The following is a 17,257-nucleotide window of genomic DNA, read 5'->3' as shown; positions in this document are numbered from 1 at the left end:
TGAGACAGAGTTAGGGCTGGAGACCTCTCTTTACTTACAGAGCTGTGCCACAGCCCCTCATCGTTTTCACAACAACCAAAGCATTGTTTATGCTTTAGTAAAAGTCACACAGTCTAACAGTGAGCAAGGATGGAGGTCCGAGCATTATGTTGGGGAGTGGTTCAGATGAGAAAATGTGTACCACCTTTAAAAACTGGGAAAGCTAAGTGTGATAACCAAAGGACATGTGACAGATTGCTTTCATCTCCTCCGTCCTGTGCTGAGCTGAGGAGTCCGTGTAGGACTTGAGTTAATTTTAAAGACATTTTGGAAGAGCTATGATAAATCAAGTTGTGAAACATTTGGCGTTTGAAGGTTTTTAAAACATGCATTTTAGTCAAACGCAGGTCTTTCTGGCATTAAAAACAAGTAGGAAATGAGAAAAAAATTAAAACCAGAAGACTTGAGAAGGTGACAAATTGAAAAGCATTGTAAGAGACTCCTAAGAAGCATTTTATATGAAAGAAGCACTCTGAGCCTTAAGAGCTTATGGTCAGTTTATAAAAAGGCTCAAAAGATTTGGGGAAGGGGCAGACAAAAATAATCTACTTAAAAGACAGTGCCATAGTTCTGAGTTGATGAGATTGTGTGTCTCCTTTTCTCTCCCTTTTCAACTTCCTTCCTGTTTCTTTCTAACCTTCTCTTACCTCTCTTTCCCTCTCTTTTCTCCACCCCAAGATATGTAAATGGTTTTTGCCTTAAATTCTTTGTGAATGAATTTTAGAAGTTTTCTCAGGGTTCCTAGTTGGAAATGCCTTCTATAGAACTTGAAAGGCTGATGTCCCTCTCAGGAAATGAATGAATTGATAACCTCTGACACCAGTGACCAGTCCGGTGAACCCTACCTTAATGCTTTGAATACTGGAGGCCCCTAATCAGGCACAACTGTGAATCCCATGACTGTACCATCCAGTGTGGTTCAGCAGTGGTGTTTCTACTTTACATATACTGTCAATATATCTGAAATTTGTCAAATTTAAGAAGACAAGGACTCAGAATCCACTTATATATTGTTGTTTGAGTTACTAGTAAACTCTTAAAAATACAAAACAAATTTGTAGATAAAATGTAACCCACCATAAACAACCCAAAATTTACAAGCCTGTTAATTTTATGATACTTTTGCATAAATAATAGCATTATCCCAATTTACATGAATACTTTTTAAAGTTATTAGGTATAAGAGTTTTAAAAATGTAATTCTTTAAATTACAAAAACTAACATTCAGAATTATAATATATATTGTAACAAGTATGGTAGTAATCCATTTCTATCATTAAAATACTGTTTAGTAAATGCTTTGTTAGCAAACAACCTCTTCAGAATGTGGGACTTGTTAACTTGGAAAATCGTTTGGATTTTTAGGTTTTTTTTTTTCTCTCCACCAGCTGGTACATTGTTATCCTTCTCAAAATAAATAAAAGCTTGCCTCCTTCCTGAGTACAACAAAAGAAAGAAACTGACGAAAAAAATCTTTCCTAATTGATCAGTTTTGATTGACACCACTTATCACAAACAGCTGAAAATAATTTCTTTATGCACTGATTATTTTCGGATCTGAGCCAATTAGTTTAAATTTATTTTAGTTTTTCAGTATGAGAAGGGGTGTTAATAGGTGTATGTGGATTTTTCATAATCCCAACATTTTAATTTGTGTGAAGCACTGTTAGAATGTGGGCTTGCTTGGAGAGATGGGGTGAGGGGGCGCAAGCGTGGTGGGGGAGGGTCAGCGGGTAGCTTTGAAGAAGGGAAGTGGTAGCTACAGTTTTTCTGTAAACTGCTTGTTTAAGAAAATGGGGGATGGGGCAGCAAAAGACTGGTGGAAGCCTTAAATGTTTTAAAGCAGGTAATATTTTATATTTTAAAAAAGAATAATTTCTAATTAATATGTAATATTTTTGAAATATTCGATAAGGTGATTAATATTGTTATAAACATGATAAATCCAATTTGAAAAGCAAAAAGTGTTTTGATGCAGGGGGCCAACAGGAAGGGACGGGACGAGCCCACCACGTTATTACAGTCCCCTGTATTTGACCGTTCTGCTTGCTGGCAATAGACTTCCAAGATGTCAGAGTCCAGTTAATATTACACCGATTTACCTTTCCCCATGTGCCCTCTCCCCACCCCAGCAGTGCAGCCTTTTTCTCCTGCTGTCGCCTTCGCATCCCTCTTCACCTCCTCACACTTCTCCCCTCCCCCTCCCTGAGTCTCCTGCTCTTGGGGAACAATCACCACTGATTGAGGTTCTCTCTATGTTAGGCTGGAAAACTGGGCTGTTATTTAGGAAGTCATTAATCACATCTCCTCCCCCGGAAAGAGATGGCGGAGAAACCTGTGAAGTACAATTTCTTACTATACCTCTCGAAAATATTTTGAAATGAACAGAACTATTTGATAGGAAATTAGTAGTGATTTTTTTCCCAGTAGGATTTTATTTTACATTTTTAAAAAAATTTCAGGTTGGAATTAGATGTGCTTTTGCTTTTGGCAGGTTTATGTTACCAATATCTTAAGTTAATGGTTAATGTAATTAAGTTTAAATTTGGGCTTAGGAATTGTATATTTTCCCCCACGAATGAAATATTAAATTAATGTGCCTAAGGTGGTTTGCTGCTATGGAATAACAGACTGCCTGTGGTGTGTGTGGGGAATCTTAACGTCAGTTGCTTTATTTCAATGGCTCCCCCTATGAGATTAGAGGGGCTTGTATGTGGAGCACGCGTGTGCAAATACCGACTGTCGCTTTTCTAAACCAGCAATTCACAAGGACCCTTCATTGTGTTTAAATAGTACAAAATTAGCATTCTGATTAATCATGAAGAAGCGTCTCAAATTGTCTTTAAGAAAACACGTTTGAGTTTTCCGTGTTCATTCATAAATTATTTTGATGTCAGCACAGATGAAATGGCGATTGGTTATCTCTTCCTCTTGCCAGCCCCTTAAGGATCCGAGGTGAAATTAGTAGCAAGAAAGCATGTAATTGACAAAGTCACGTGTGCTCAGGGGGCCAGAAACTGGAGAGAGAAGAGGAAAAAAAATCAAAAGGAGGAAAGCACATTAGACCATGCGAACTAAATTTGTGATCGCACAAAATCAAGATGCTAGACGGATGCTGAAGACCACTCCGGTCCAAAGGGAAAGTTTTCATCTCTCGAGTGTGAAGCTGAGGGCCGGTGGGGCAACATGGCCGAAGGTTAATTTTCTTTTCTATTGTTTTACTCTGATTTCTTTCTTCTTTTCTTCCCTGCTTCTCCCCACTACCCAGTTTCTCACCCCTTCTCGCCTATCCCCCTTTACCCTAATAACTGGGCATTACCTCCCCACCCCCTCATAGTACCATGGGGCTTCGGCAAAAACCTATTGTTACAGATCTCCAAAATGTTTTGTACCGCCCACACTGATTCACAACTTGAAAAGCTTTCAGGGGGCTATTGTTTGATTGTGTGCGTGTGATTGCGCGCAGTTTCAGTTAGTGAGTCCAAGGAAACTTTTATACACCTGCCCCCTCCCCCATTCTACCCTAACTTTAATTGAAAGTTAGGGGGAGGGGAATGAATGCACATTGCAAATAACCCGGGATTCCCTCTGCCGCATGTGCATTAACCGGTAGCCAACCGTCCTCAGGATTTCTCTTTTCCTGTTTGCTAGAAAAACCAATCTCGCTGAAAAACTGCTCTGTGTAAACTGGAATAGTATTAGGTCAGCAGTATGTGAGTGAAGTGGCCCAGGCTGTAACTGTAGAATGTTACCGAGCAACGGAGATAGATGAGAAAGTATGCGGATGTACAGAAACGTGGAAGCTGGTGTGAGCGATGCAGCCGTGTGGCTTCCTCTCTCTGCTTTGCCTTTAACCCTTTTCGTTGTAGATAATTTTAAAGAACATTTATCAACTTTTTGTTTTCTAGCTTCTCTTCTCACAAGATTTTTTTTTTTTTTGGTTGCGCACGGTGTGGAAATGCAGACTAACTGACTTTTTGTGTTATTCCATGTCAGGCGGGGCAAGCAAAGGTGAAGAGCCAGAAAAGCTGCCTGAGCTGGCAGAGGAAGAATCCCAGGTTCTGCATGGAACTGGCCACTGTAAGTGGTTCAATGTGCGCATGGGATTTGGATTCATCTCCATGATAAACCGAGAGGGAAACCCCTTGGATATTCCAGTGGATGTATTTGTACACCAAGTAAGCCAGACTTTTTAATCCCCTCTTTGCCCAGATCTATGTGTGGGAGTTGGTCTATAGTTATGTTAATAGATAGACATAAAAATGTGCTTTTAAGTAAGTATATTGAAAGATGAAAATATTTGTTAAAATCAGATGATTGTCCAGATTTTAGGGCATGTGTGTTTTTCACTGATTGGACTTAGGTTGATGTTATTTAAAAAACCTTCCCTTCATTAGACAATGAAATCTCATTTTTCTAGCACCCAATGTTGTTGGCTTCATATTGCCTATGCCTAATGAATGAATGGTAAATGCAGGAAAAAACTTCCCTGGATCCTTGAGAGTTCTCAAAAAGTCAGATAATTTGCTTGTTGTAAGAAAGTATAGGTAACCTATATTTCAGATGCCTCTAATGACAGTACCACCTGTATTGTTTCATCATCATAGTCATTTGCAAGTTTATGTGAAGATAATTTGGTTTTATAATAAAACAGAATAGGAAATTGATAATGAAGAGTGGATTTGAAGAAATGCCAGAAAAGATTCTTGGTAATCAAACTTTTTAGAACTGTTTCCTCTTAGGTCATTGATCCAGAGACACTGTCTCTTTAAGAGACTGAACTTAAGAAAAAAAAAAAAAAAGAGTAGCCAAAAGCTGTTTAAAAATTGATAGTTGGTTACATGATAAAATTCTACAGTCGAGTTATAATTTTAAAAAATGCGTAATACCAAACGGAAGGTCATTGTTTCCCATTAAAAAATTTTCCCCAGGAAACGATAAATACCCTTTGCTCGTAAATCCCTTTCTATTAACTAATTGCTTCAGAGTGGGGAAGAGTTTACAGTTTGCAAGTAAGGAAATAAAAATTCTGTAGTGAGGTCATGGACTTAAGAGACTAATGAGGAAAGAGGTTTGTTTTGGTTTACTCTCTAAAGTAAAAGAAACTGGGTGGATTTTATATTGCTTGTTGACTAGTATGAATTCATGTCTGAAATACTGAAATTACTCTGCTAAAAAATTTGATATTGTGTTATTTGTCCTTGGTAACATTTGTACCATACTCCCCAAGGAAGATCATTTTAAATGATCATTTTAATGGATTATTTTAATCCATACCAGGCAGAACCTAGGAAACCCATTTCGTTTAATCTTCTGTGCTCTGGTGCTTGGTAGCTTTCTGATTTTATTGTGTGGTTTCTATTTTCCTTTCCTATAGGCCTGGCTCCTCTTATTGGCTGTTGACAGTGGAAAGATAAACATGATCTGTGAAATGAAACAATTTAAATAGTAAATAGGTGCCTGAATATAGCCGACTAAGTCACATATGCTGGTGTACTTTCTAAAATTTTTTAGATTGAATAACTAAAATTGATAAATCTATTTTCTTGGGCTCTTCTTCCCCTTTGAACCTTTTTTAGATTGTTAAATTGTTTTTTACGATGTCATAAATTTGTTTTATAGATGATAAATGAAAAAATAGCACTTTTTTCTTTGTTTCATTACACCTTGTTAGAATTTGGTTTTATTTCTTTGGGTTTTAAAATATATTTTAAAAAGAAATAGAAATATATTAAAATAGTAGCCATTTTATTAGGCAGTGTTATGCTATGAAGTATCCCCTTTAAACTATTTAATAGATATGTGATTAACATTCTTATGTACATTGAATTAAACATATATTGCTGGGAAACTTCATATATTAATTGCAGTTTTCATAGTAAAAACATTGGTTCTTAATATTTCCCTCGTGTGAAAGGACAGTACTTAAATGAAGGCTCTTAGCTTTTAAAATTGAGATGGACGAATAAGTTACACATTACATGAGTTATTACATTGAAGAAGACAGAATTCCTGCTATTTTTAGTCAGATAAAGTTAGATGGTTGTAAATGGAGTATTTAGGGACTGTGAACATCCCTGTACAATCAGGTTGTGGTTTACGACTATTATATAATATTTTAAAAATACTTTTTAATCTAGCTATTAATTTTAATATATAAGCCTTTTAAAAGCTGTGCTGCTAGTTTTTTATGTTAAATTTCCTCCATTATATTTTTATACTAGTTTGCTATAAAGAATATGTATAAATCATAATTAGAAATTTTAGATGTTCAGCTGTACCAGTGTTCATGAAGTATTTATATCAGGTTGGCTTTTTAAAATAGTGTATTATTTTTGTATGTCTCTGGGTGATGGGTGTATGGTTCTATGTGTTGAGTTGCTCTTGTGGAGTTGGTTCTCTCCTACCTTGAAGGTGTTAAGCTCAGCTTACTTAGCTTGAGGGACAAGTGCTTTCCCTGTTGCACCATCTTGCTGGGCTTGTTTGTACCCAAAAGTACATGTGCCATAGTATTCCAAGCACATTTTTAATGTTATGTATTTGAGGAATCAAAATAAATGATTTTAAGGGTCTTTAATCTTTAAAATTGATGCCAAGGGACCCAAGAATTTTTCCTAAAGGTATTTTCTACAAAGACATATATAGCTTCTTTATTTCATAGCAATTTAGTTGTTTTGATAGGCAGTTCTTTGTAGTAAATTTTATATGTAACTCTGTAAATTAGTTATGATTGTATTTAAAATACAATGTTGATATTAATGTAATTATACTTGTAGTTCTTGTGCTATCTAAATCCTGAAGTTGGACATGTTCATAGGGATGTGCTTCCCCTGTCTTTAGATAACATAGGCAGAAAAAGTGAGATTTAACTGTTGGAAGATTGTGACCATTGATGGTTTAAAATAACAATCTTCATATGATTTCTACTGTTAATATCTCTTTTAAGTGATCATGTTTTTATGCTTAGAAACCTATGTATTCTGACTCATGCTAATAATGAATCGTTAATGATGTTCAGTAACATATTTTATAAAGAACTATCAGTGAATAACTATTAAATTTGTGAATTTTGTCACATTTCATTTCTTTTAGCTTATGCATGCTAGGCAAGCATTTTGTTACTGAGCTCCGTATGTCCCCATCTCATAGCAATTGCTCAAGAATCTGATGCAAAGAACAAAGATTTGTCCCAGTTGAAGTACAAGGATCCTGGTCAAGGGTCTTACCAAGAAAATTCATCAATTAGAATACCATTATTTTATAAGTGCTAATAACTAATACAACCCATTTTTAACTTCAGCTTCAGGACATCCAACATTCTCTTCTGGCATGTCTGTGTATGTGTGCATGTATACATAAATAAAAGGTAAATAAATCTTTTTAAAAACCTCAGAAAACATTTGAAAGAATTAATTATATTTAAGCCTGATATGATGATGCACACATTTGATCCCAGAAGAGACTCTCTGAATTTGACCTCAGCCAACATGTATAGTGAGATCCTGTCTCAAAAGAAACAAGCAGAATTGATATTAATAATATATGAAGACATTTAATTTATTGTTTTCATATTTCAGAGCCTTTCCTAATATTATATTGCTAATGAATCACATTTAACTTTTGCCATACTTTAGCATGATTACATTTTTCACATGATGAATATATGTGATTGTTTTCAAGGCTATTTAACTTGCCCTTTACCCTCTCCTGATGTAAAGGATCAAACCCTGGCGCTTGGACACACTAAGCAAACTCTACCACAGGGTTAAGTGTCCAACCCCAAATACCAGGTTTAAAAACATTTAACTGGATGTGGTGGCTTATATTCCCAGAACTAAGAAAGAGTCATCTTAAGCTTGAGGCCAGCCTCACATGAAACTCAAAAAAAAAAAAAAAAAAAAAAAAAAAAAGGAAAGTTTTTAAAACTTTTATCAAAACTTCACGATAAACTTTCTTGGTTCACCAATTCAGAAAATTGGGGTATGCTACAATCCTTTAGAGCTGTGTAGTCATTTAAAGGCATTTAAAGTAACGTTTGGCAAGTTTTTAATGTAACTTGGACGATACTGAATACTTCCATTTTGGTTTTGAAATTTACTTAAAATTTTAGAAAAATTGGCTGTTAGTCATTCTCATTTTAAATTTAGAAGTAAATTAGGTACCTATTTAAAATATTCTTTTTCATTTCTTAGATGTTTTTGTTTTTCTTGTTTTTTTTCTTTTTTTTTTTTTTTTTTTGGTTTTCGGGACAGAGTTGCTCTATAACTTTGGAACCAGCTTGGCCTCAAACTCACAGAGATCTCCCTGCCTCTGCCTCCTGAGTGCTAGGATTAAAGGTGTGCACCACTACTGCCTGGCTGTTGTCTGCTTTTGCTTTAACATGCTGTCTTCTCCTGTTCTCTCCCCCCCCCTTTTTTTTAACGAACCCAGAGCCATGTGCATGTCAAGAAGGAGCTCAAGCACTGAGTATATTCAGTGTGTGTTAAACATGTCTTTCTTTAAGAGCAGTTTTTAGGTTCACAGCAAAATTAGGAGGAAACTATGAGAATTTTACACATACCTCCTTTATCCACACATGTGTAATCTCCACCAGCCTGTGCAGTGTTGCATATGTTAACAGCTGGTGAACCTAAGCTACCTTTAATCCCCCAGGAATTGAGATGAGGCTTAGCCCTTAGTATTGTATGCTGTGGTTATTTTTATTCACCCTTTTAAATGACTGTTCAAAACATATGAAGACAATACTTTTTTAAAAAAAAATAACTAAATAAATACCAACCCTCTTTATCTGGTAATATCTAATATGCCTTTTACTTCCTTCTGAGCTTTTAGATGTCATGGAAATTTAAAACCTTCTTAACCCCTATTCAATATAGTAGGTAAAAACAAGTCTTTTGCAGAACATGGATTTCATGCCTATTGACCTAACTATACTCAGGGGCCAAAGGTGTGAAGAGTTTCCATATTGAAGAGTTTCCATATTGATCATCTTTAATCTGAACATTCTTTAACATATGATAAAATATGTTGGATAGTGTTGGTAGCTTAATTTTTATTACAGTGAACTTGAATTTTTAATCATAGTTTTACAATAAGTAATACTGTTTAATGTATAACAGTTTTATGGTAAGTAATATTGTTTCACGTATAACACACCTATAGTCCTAGCAGCTTGAGAGGCTAAGGTACGAAGATCACTGGACCTAGAAATTCAAGCCTAGCCTAGATAACAGAATGAGTCCTTAACCAAAATGGACACAAACTGTTGGAAACATCAGGGTATAAACTGAGGTTTGGGAACAACTTGGCATATAGATATTTTTGTTTTAATTATTTGTTGTTCTGTGGGATTTTTACCTATTTTTCAGATGTGTATAATTAGTAGAGGAGAGTGTTTGCTGTGCAAGCGTGAGGACCTGAGTTCTGATCCCAGCACCCTCTTCAAAAGCTAGGCCTGGTCATGTGCACTTGGAAGTGCAGTTCTGTGGGGTTTCTTACTGGCTGCCAGCCTAGCTCCGGGTTCAGAGAAAGACTGTCTCAAGGAAGGGGAACATTGACATAGCAGCACACCTCATAGCAGCACACCTCAGATTCTTTCCTGGCCTCCATATGTTCACATATATGCCACATGCATCTGCTACATCCACACACATATATTTGTCACACTTTTCGATAAGATTTCATCATTATTAGTATTACTCATAAAAGAAGAAGGATTTATTTTTTCTTGTTTGCCTTTCATTTTGTTATTTACATACTCAAATTAAAAGGCTCTACTAATTTTATTTGGGAATAACTGATAGAAAACAAATCTTAGGACAGGCATATTAATTCATGTTAATTCAATTGCAAAGCTGAGGAAGGAAGATCACCAAGTTTCAGGTCAGGCCTGCCTTGGATACCATCCTGAGATGGTATATGGTGAGTTCCAGCCTGGTCTGGGTTACAGAGGTAAACCCTGATTCAGAAGCAAAAACAAAACAAAAAGTAAGACTTTTTTTTTTTTTTTAAATCTTTTTAAGCTAGATTGAGGGGCTGGAGAGATGAAATGGCTCAGTACTTAGCAGCACTTGTTGCTCTTCCAGAGGACTCAGATTTGTTCCTAGACCCACATGACAGCTCACAACTTAGAGTTGTAGGAGCTCTGACAAGTCTAGACGTCATGTCAAGTACTCATCACAAACGCTTAAAAAATAATGAGTTAAATGTATTGTTTTAAATAGTCTTTTAAAGAATAGTTTTTAGATTTCCTGCAGAGAAACTTGGTCTTGCCAATTTATTGTGGCACTAGCAATATACCTTGTTTTTACCAGTTGCCTTTTAAGTGTTTTGTTAATGACATTTTACTTTTAAATGTTAAATTTAGCATAAATTTGTGACTTTTGTGTAATGACACGAGCAGCGGGACACTTCCTGCCACACGACTAGCTTTACCCAAAATAATTACACAGAAACTGTATTCTTTTAAACACTGCCTGGCCCATTAGTTGTAGCCTCTTATTGGCTAATTCTTACATATTGATCTAACCCATTTCTAATATTCTGTGTAGCACCATGAGCTGGCTTACCAGAAAGGATCTTAACCTGCGTCTGTCTGGAGTGGGAGAATCATGGCGACTCACTGACTCAGCTTCTTTCTCCCATCATTCTGTTCAGTCTACTCCGCCTACCTAATTTTCTGACCTATCAGGGGCAAGCAGTTTTCTTTATTAATTAACCAATGAAAGCAACAGATAAATACAAGACCCACCTCCATCACTTTTGTTAATCTTAAAGTTGTACTCTATTTAAAATATCACTCCAAGATATAAATTTATATTTATAGTTTGTGTTATAGGATCTAAAGATTTCAAGATTTCATGTAGTTTTTCTTTTCTTTTCTTTGTTTTTGGTTTTTTTGAGACAGGGTTTTTCTGTAGCTTTGGTGCCTTTCCTGGAACTAGCTCTTGTAGACCTGGTGGCCTAGAACTCACAGAGATCTGCCTGCCTCTGCCCAAGTGCTGGGATTAAAGGTGTACGCCACCAACCGCCTGGCTTCATGTAAAGTTGCAAATGACTTTTACTTTGGCCAGACTTTGCTTTTCTTCACTTAGCAATGAATTCCTTCAATTATTAACAATAATGACTAGAATGTTTATAGATCCTGCAATGCCTAAATTCTTTCATCTTACATCAAATGAGTTTTCTTTAGGTCAGTCAGTAATGAAGGTGTGGCAACATAGTTGTGTCTATTCCTTTAAATACTTAAATCAGCGATAAAAAGTTTAGATAAGCTTTTTCTCAAGTATGCTTTCAATGTAATGTAGAAAAACTGTTGCTGGCAAAATAATTACGCCTTTCTGCAACAACTTTAATTAGATCCAATTTCAGACACATACCTGACATAGTTGGTTCACTGTAAATCATAAATGTTAAAGTGAATGAGTCCTTTTCATTTTTTAAAGAGTTTCCTTTTTTAGAATTTGTTAAAACTATAGCAAAAATTCATAGTGTTGACTTAACTTTTACTGGGTATTTAATGAAAAGAATTTAGTTGGTTACTAAAACTAGGGATTTATACATTTCTCCCTTTTAGCTGTTTCCTCCCTCACACCATTGAAAGTTTTGAATGGTGAGGAATTTGTGCCCTTTGGCTCAGGTTGCAGACCCTCTTGATTGAGTCAGAGAAGCCTCTGTCAGGACTATTCTTTGCTTATCTTTTCTTGGAGTTACTTGTAAATCCTGCTTTCTGTTCTAGGAAAAATAAAGTAAAAACAAGCATAAAACCCACTCTTTCCATTGAATTTATAGAAAGTCTTTAATACTAAATAGTAGTTGATGGTTGATTGTGATATTGCATGAATTAATTTGCTGTCTTGTTTCATTGAGTTGCAGTTTATTTGATGTATATAATTTTATTTAAATAACTTCTGTTGGCAGTATAAACATGTTGTAGGATATTTGCACCTTTGAAATGTAGTGACAACTTTTGAGAAAACTGAATTAGTTAATTTGGATTATAAAAAGGCTCTGATATTTTTGTGATGTATTTAATTTCTAGCATTTATCCTGACTCTTTCAACTTTACGTAGTCAGTGAGTTTATGAACTGTGCCAATAATGGTGCAAAGATTTTACATCTAGACTCAGATTTAAACAAACACAAAACACTTTGTTCTTATCTTAGTATCCCCTAAAAGTATATAGCTCTGGTTCCAGACCTCAGGACCACCCATTACCCTGGACATTGGATACTCCTATTTACTCAAGAGGTTTGTGTAGTGGCTGTGTGCAGTGGGGGATGGGTGTATGTTTGTGCAGAGAACCACAGTTAGATGATTTTACCAACAGAAACATCAACATTGCATAAAGTGCAAAATTTCTACGAAATACTTGTTATTTTATCAGTGCTTGTTGTATTCATTTTTATGCTTTCAAAATATCTAGTGACTCCTTGTAACCTCGGTCCTCACAGCTTTCTAGCTTGAAGGGCCCGTCCTTTGGCCTTGGGTTAATACCAAGCTTTTGTTTCTTTCTATAGAAAAGAAAGAAAACTTTCTTTCTCTTTGATTGCTTAAGTTTAATGATTTCTTCTTTTAGCCAATCTGGCTGTGCTGAAGTCAGTCTCAAAATGAACGAGTGTCAGAGTTTTTAAGTTTATAGGAAAAGTTTACCTTAATGTACCTCTTAATTTACTTGTTATGTGGATTGATTTATACCTTTTTAGGAAGCCAAATATTTATTATTGAATAGATTCCTAAAAAGACACCTAAAATATTTATTATCATTGTGTGTGGGGAGGAGGTAAGGCAATGTGTCTGGAGGGCAGAGAACAAATTTGTGATTTGTTGAGTCTGTTTTTTTTCTTCCACATTTATGTAGATTCCTGGTACCAAACTCAGGTAGCCAGGCTTATATAGCAAGGGCCTTACCTTACCTGCTGAGCCATCTTGTTGGGTCCTAAAATAATTCTTTTTAATTGATACTAGCATATCCACTTTTTATCAGTTATCTCTTGGAATTATTTGAAGTTTTTAAATTATAACTGATTTCTCAGAACTTAAGATGTAAGAAGATAAATGTAAAAAACACGACAACTTGATACAAATGTAAAAACGTATTAGCCATATGTCTGTATATGTAAGATAGTGTAGCAAATGTTTGAGAAAGTACATCTATTTCAACATCATTTCATTTTGGAGTTAAAAGAGAGTAACTGCCAATCCTAATGTTGTGACTTATTTATGATCTATAATCTACTGAAAGCCATTAAATATTTAGACTTTGAAGCTGTTTTGGTTTGTATTTAGAGTTCAGATACTTGAGTTGTATTTTAAATATTTATTATTTTTATTTATATGTATGAATATTTATGTGCATGTATGTCTGTGTATCACATCATGTTGGACCCATAGTGATCAGAAGAGCATCAGATTCCCTGAAATTTGAATTTTCGGTCGTGAGCCTCCATGTAGATGCTGGGAATTGAACTCAGATCCTCTAAGGAAGAATAGACAGTATTGAATTGTATTTTAAACAATATCACTATCACCAAATAATGAATGATAGTTGTGAAGCAATGATTTCTTCTTTTGTTCCGTTTTGCTTTTTTGAGACAGGGTTTCTCTATGTAGTCCTGACTCTCCTAGAACTCATTCTGTAGACCAGGCTGGTGTTTAATTTAGACATACACCTGCCTCTCTCTCCCGCGTGCTGAAAATAAAGGCATGTATGTACAACCACTGCCTGGCCGTGAAGCAATAGTTTCTGTCTCTCTGTCTCTCTGTCTCTTTGTCTCTGTCTCTCTCTTTCTCTCTCTCTCTCTCTCTCTCTCTCTCATGCGCGTGCGCTTTTTCTTACTTTCTTACCATGTTTTGTAAATGAATTCATTTAATTTTTATGTGTGGTTTTTTTTGGTCTGTGTATATATCTGTGTGAGGGAGTCAGATCCTCTGGAACTTGAGTTACAGATAGTTGTGAACTGCAATGTGGGTGCTGAGAATTGAACCAGGGATCTTTGGAAGAGCTGTCAGTGCTCTTAATCATCTGAGTCATCTCCTCAGCTTCGAAACAATAATTTTTTTTTTTTTTTGGTTATTCGAGACAGGGTTTCTCTGTGGTTTGGAGCCTGTCCTGGAACTTGCTCTGTAGACCAGGCTGGTCTCGAACTCACAGAGATCCGCCTGCCTCTGCCTCCCGAGTGCTGGGATTAAAGGCGTGCGCCACCACCGCCCGGCAGAAACAATAATTTCTTAAGATGTACCTTTGACTGATTTTTAAAATTTTTTCTTTGATATTTCTATGTAAGTGGGTAATTTTAAAGATTTTCAAAGAATGATAGGATTTTAAAGTTGAATGCATTTTTGTTTTAAGTATTTTATCGTAATAAAATATTCTATTGTTACATAAAATTTTTCCTAGCATTTTCATAGACTTGTAGATGTTAAAAGGCAATTATATTTAATTATATGATTTTGTTACTAGCCCATAATTTAGTTAACCAGATTTGTAAATATGACCTTTTATGTGTTTGCATTGTATTATTATGATAAATAGGAAAGAAAAAAATCTTATTTTCAGTAATATGTTTTATGATGTAAGATATAAACCACCTAAAAAAGTTAGATGAGAGATTGTTATGTTACACAGAGGCTTATTTAAGTGTCTGTTAATGAATGGATTATCAGTTTTAAAAAACTAGGATCTCGGATAAAGTTTGTAATATAATTAATGCATTAATTAGTCCATGTTTCTGCCCACATTAAAATTCATACTAAATGATCAGTTTTTTGTTGGACATTAACAGTCTTTCAGTTTCTATTAATTATATCTTCATATAATTGTGTTACTTGAGTTGATTTCTTTTTTTTTTATTAAGATTTATTTACGTTTATCTCATGTGTAGAGGTGTTTAGAGATGACCCTGAACTCTGGTTCTCTGAAAGAGAACTCTTAACCTCTGAACCATCTTTTCAGCCACAATGGGTTGGATTTTTTTTGTTAATTTTAATCTTAAAAAATTTTAGTTTTGGGGGCCACATTCAGTCTTAGTACCCATGTTTGGTGGCTCACAACCACCTGGTAACTCCAGCTGTAGTGGTTCTGATGACCTCTTCTGGCCTCTGTAGTTACTTGTATGTACACACACACACATACACACACACACATACATTCACATACATACACTCACCACATTGATTAATTTAAAATTTCAGTTTTAAATGGTAGATTAAAGGAATTATACAAATTATTAATTCATTTTCTGTCTACCAGGGAGTCATTACAGCCCTGAGCGATGATGTCTTTCTTAGTTGTCTCTTTTCCCTACTCTCAATCCATTTCGAGAAGGAAGCTTGAGGTCCTAACTCTGAGAGATATTAGAGAAGAACAGTCTCTCAGCAACTGGTGTCTATCTTCAGTATGTGTTCCCTTCCTTAGAGAAGAGACACCTATCTATCTATCTATCTATCTATCTATCTATCTATCTATCTATCTATCTATCTATCTATCTGTCCATCTGATTTTCGAGACAGGGTTTCTCTGGGTAGCCTTGACTGTTCCGGAACTCTCTATAATCAGGCTGATCAAACTTGCAGAGATCCATCTGCCTCTGCCTCCTGAGTGCTGGGATTTATAATTTATTTTTGATATTACTTATTATTGCTGTCAGAAAAAAAGGAATCTATTTTGTATTTTTAAGCCCTGTGAACTCAAATCTATTCCTTCCTTTTTTCCTCTTAAACTTTAGTTAAATATTTTATTTCTTTTTTAAAGACTGTGATCAGTGATTTCCTTAACATTGAGGAGAAGGGTTTGTTTTAAATAGGTTTCTTGGATGATCAGGTAGTTTTAAAATTTTTGTACGCTGCTATCTCCTAAATTCTCAAAGAAAATAGATAATGCTTTACTTTGGATCTTCATCATGGATCTTCTAAAGACAATGTTTATGGGTTTAGCATAATTTTATCAGCAAGTCTTTGAAACCATAGACTTATAATAAACAGTTATAGGTAGACTACTTCTTTAGAGAGACTGTTTATGACATTGCTTTTTTCCCTCCAGGATGAGTAAGAAGATGTAGATAGATTCAGTGGCATAAAACATACACATGATGACCATGGTGTGAGATTCTGAAAGGCCTTCCTTTTGTCTGTTGTGCGTAGATATTTCTGCTGAGCATGCTTCTCACAGACATCTATATGCATTTAGTTAGGTCTGTTGTCCTGTTGACAGTAGTGTGAAGAACTTAAACAGTCTGATCCTGTAATCTTACAGTTAGCTGAAACAAGATTTTAGGTGTCATAATTTATAAATGAAAAATAAGTGATTACATAATGCTCATTCATTTTGTTACTAAGGAAATTGGGATTTTTTTTTCCCTCTTGTTTTGGTTCTTAGTCTTGTTAATAAAGAATTTAGAAACTGACTTAAAAACCTGAGTACAATTTTACTAGAATTTGAGAGAAAAACAACAGGGCCGAGAAGCTGTAAATCTTGACAGCTGCCAGGAAAAGGGAAATGGGTAACAGAAGAGAGAAAGGTAAGCCTTTTATTTTAGGGTCTAGAAATGAGACAGACTTAGTAATGGAGGTCAACAAGCAGCCACATGGTAGAAGGTGAGGAGAGCTTCAGAGAAGAGTGATACAGTCCAGAGCATCAGGGTAAGCATGCCTGTATTCAAAAGAAAAAGATGCAAAGAAGAAAAAGAAAAAGCTAGACTTTGTGAGTCAAAAAAGTGAGTAGGGTCTGACATGCTTGGTGGAAGCTTTGCAGGGGCTTGCAAGGAAGAAGGATTTATGGGAAGGGTGAGTACACTATTTCATTGAGGGGCTAACCATTCCTCCCCTCTCCTTAGCATGTTTTTAGGTAAAAGACCTTTCGTGTGGGGCGTAGACTCTTGACCAGGCCAGTGATAGTTCCAGCTTAAGTGCTCTTAGTGCTCTTAGGAGGAGACCATCCTGTGCTGTCTTCTAATCTTTAGAGCTGATCAGAACCCAGGCCCAGAAGCATTGCACCATTTAAAGATTGGCAAAGCTGATGTTTGCCTTTCTAACGTCACCAGAGAAACAGGACATAGGGTCTTGAGCTGACATGGGGGAAGGTGTTCATTCTTAACAGTCTGTATAATTGCTAGAACATTTAAAAATTTTAAAGTATCTACTTATAGGCAATAAAAGTAGCAAATAGCTAAGTAGATTTATGGTAATGCAAAGATTATAACTGTATGAGTAACCTTTTA

General features: G+C 35.6%; 1 protein-coding gene across 2 annotated transcripts in view; it reads left to right on the top strand.

The window, feature by feature from the left end:
- Lin28b (lin-28 homolog B) overlaps window positions 1–17,257 on the top strand; it is an 86,360-nt gene that overhangs the window by 3,073 nt on the left and 66,030 nt on the right. Inside the window, exons 1-2 of one of the 2 annotated variants that reach the window (XM_057762982.1) lie at window positions 3,227–3,236; window positions 4,037–4,218. In XM_057762982.1, coding sequence (XP_057618965.1) covers window positions 3,227–3,236; window positions 4,037–4,218 — 192 coding nt within the window. Of the gene's footprint in view, window positions 1–3,226; window positions 3,237–4,036; window positions 4,219–17,257 lie in introns of those variants that run through there. The other variant, XM_057762981.1, reaches the window with a different exon arrangement.

This window comes from Chionomys nivalis, chromosome 2 (genome assembly GCF_950005125.1).
Source record: "Chionomys nivalis chromosome 2, mChiNiv1.1, whole genome shotgun sequence".
NCBI classification, from domain to species: Eukaryota; Metazoa; Chordata; class Mammalia; order Rodentia; family Cricetidae; genus Chionomys; species Chionomys nivalis.
This window is presented reverse-complemented; position numbering and strand designations above follow the sequence as displayed.